The sequence below is a fragment of the Tupaia chinensis genome, unplaced genomic scaffold, assembly GCF_000334495.1.
Source record: "Tupaia chinensis unplaced genomic scaffold, TupChi_1.0 Scaffold148012_1, whole genome shotgun sequence".
NCBI lineage: Eukaryota > Metazoa > Chordata > Mammalia > Scandentia > Tupaiidae > Tupaia > Tupaia belangeri.
In genome coordinates, this window is record NW_006207862.1 from 2,188,079 (window position 1) to 2,190,202 (window position 2,124).

Sequence of the window (2,124 nt, forward strand, 5' to 3'; positions counted from 1 at the left end):
GGGGGGGGGATTTTTGCTATAGGGCACGTGCACTCGCCAGAAAGAGAGAGACAGAGAGACAGAAAGCGAGAAATCATCCCCCAGGGGGGATGGCCACGCCACAATCCCTTCTCCTCCCTTCTCCTCCCAGGATCTTGGGTACACACACACATGCGCCTGATGTGAGTTTAAGCCACCGGGTCTGGGACTTGAACTGTGGTCGACTACATGAGAGTCCAGTGACATAGCCATTATGTCAACTGCTGGTCCCGAGGAAAAGTATTTCTAGAATAGCCTTTTGAGAGACAGTCTCCTGGACTCAAGCAGTCCACAGCCTGGGCTGCTGCACATGGCACCTCTGCCCACCAGAGTGCCCACACCGGGGCACCCATGACACCGAGGTCTGTATAAGTGATGTGCCACTAATGCGAGCTATCATTCCAGACCAGGAGGTCATCGTCATCACAGCCAGTAAGTGCTGGAGACCGGCCTCACTCCAGGCATGGGCCTAAATACCTTCACGTTTTCTGGTTTAACTTTTATGACAAGGCAGGTCCCGTCTTTTGTCACGTTTTACCGGAGAGGAACCGAAGACTCAGAACAGCGAAGTATCCTGCCTAAGCTCTCAGGCTGGGAGGGGCTCGGGTGGGGTTCCCACCCAGGCTACCTGGGTCTAGAGCCCTCCTCCTGCACTCTACAGTCATGAGGCCGTGTGCAAGACCTGCTACCTGGGACTCAGGAGGGCCTGATGGCTTGGGGGAGGAATGCCTTTGCGGGTCCAGACAGCCCCACAGCTACTTCTGCGCCCCCAACCCATGCCACCTGGGTAAGGAAGACTTGCGTCCCTCACCTCGATATGATTTTATTTTCCTTTTCAATGAAGACGAAAACTACCACCACAAAAGCCAGGAAAATGGCATATTTGCTCCTCATCCTGAGATTGTGCACAAAGTCCCAGCAGTCCTGGGGCAGAACGAGTCCCTTCTCCATGGGGAAAGGTGGGGCGGTGGGGCTCCTCAGGCAGGCTGCAGGCTCTCAGCTCAGGGGCGTCACGCGGGACCTGGCTCCTTGTCTTCAGGTGGGGGACACTCTCGTCCTGTGGAGAGAGGGGCGGTCAGACACTAGGCCATGGATATAAAGGGCGCCTGCTGTGGTTCAAATGGCCCCCACAGTCTACGTGCTGAGCCATCCTAACAGGATTATAGGGTGAAAATTTGATCCAATTATGGTGGTGAAAGGTGGGCTTTGGAGAATAGGATTAGAATTAAGATGCTTGAGGAGGGGCCCTCATGATTAACTCTCGCGTTTATAAGGAGAGGGAATGGACGCACATGGGGACTGCGGACCATGCTCTCCTGCCTCGCCGCGCTGTGGGGTAGCCAGAAGATCCCTGCCGGAGAGGGTTCCGGACTTTCAGCCATGAGCTAGATAAGCCTCTATTACAGCTCACTCAGTTTCGGGCATTTTCTGTCCCTAGCCACAAAATGAACCAAAACAACACCTCTCCACCAGATTTTGGAGGACCTTGGCCCTGCTTAGGCCCTCTCTCCAAACAGACTGTGCCCCAAAGACTTGAAATCTGTAACAGATCATTTGAAATGTTACTGAATCATGTGAATTGTGAATCACCAGCCCCACCTCCATCAGTTGTTTTTGTTTTTTCTTTTTTTTTGACCTCATAGGACAAAGCCATGTATACAAAAAAGACCGTTCCATGCAGCATGAATGTTTCCAGTAGCCAAAGACTGCAAACACCTAAATGAAGATGGTGAAGCATGCCTGCAGTGGTTTATTACATGGTCACAAAGGATAATGAGGTGATCTATAAATGCTGATGTGAATAATCCACAAATACATTTTTTTAAAAAAGCAAGGTGCAGAGACCAGCAGATGGTGTAATGATTATGTTGCTGGACTCACACATGACCAACCCGCAGTTTGAGTCCCAGACCCAGAGGATTGAAACTCACTCTGGGAATGTGTGTGCGAAAAGAGAATGGAAGAGGAGGGGTTGTGACATGGCCATCCCCCGTAGGAGGTGATTTCTCACTTTCTGTCTCTCTGGCAAGTGCCCTTTTAGCAAAAAAAATCTTCTTATTTATTTATTTATTTTTGGAAAGGTTTTTGCTATAGGGTGCGTGTGCT

The 2,124-nt window shown here is 50.8% G+C and overlaps 1 protein-coding gene across 1 annotated transcript in view; it reads right to left on the minus strand.

Moving 5' to 3' along the window:
• The window catches only part of CHST3 (carbohydrate sulfotransferase 3), a 10,120-nt gene extending 9,112 nt beyond the window's left edge, over positions 1 to 1,008 (minus strand). Inside the window, 1 exon segment of the mRNA XM_006170096.3 lies at positions 830 to 1,008. Within this exon segment, the coding sequence (XP_006170158.1) occupies positions 830 to 969 (140 nt within the window). The 5' untranslated portion in view covers positions 970 to 1,008.
• Between the last annotated feature and the right edge of the window lie 1,116 nt (positions 1,009 to 2,124).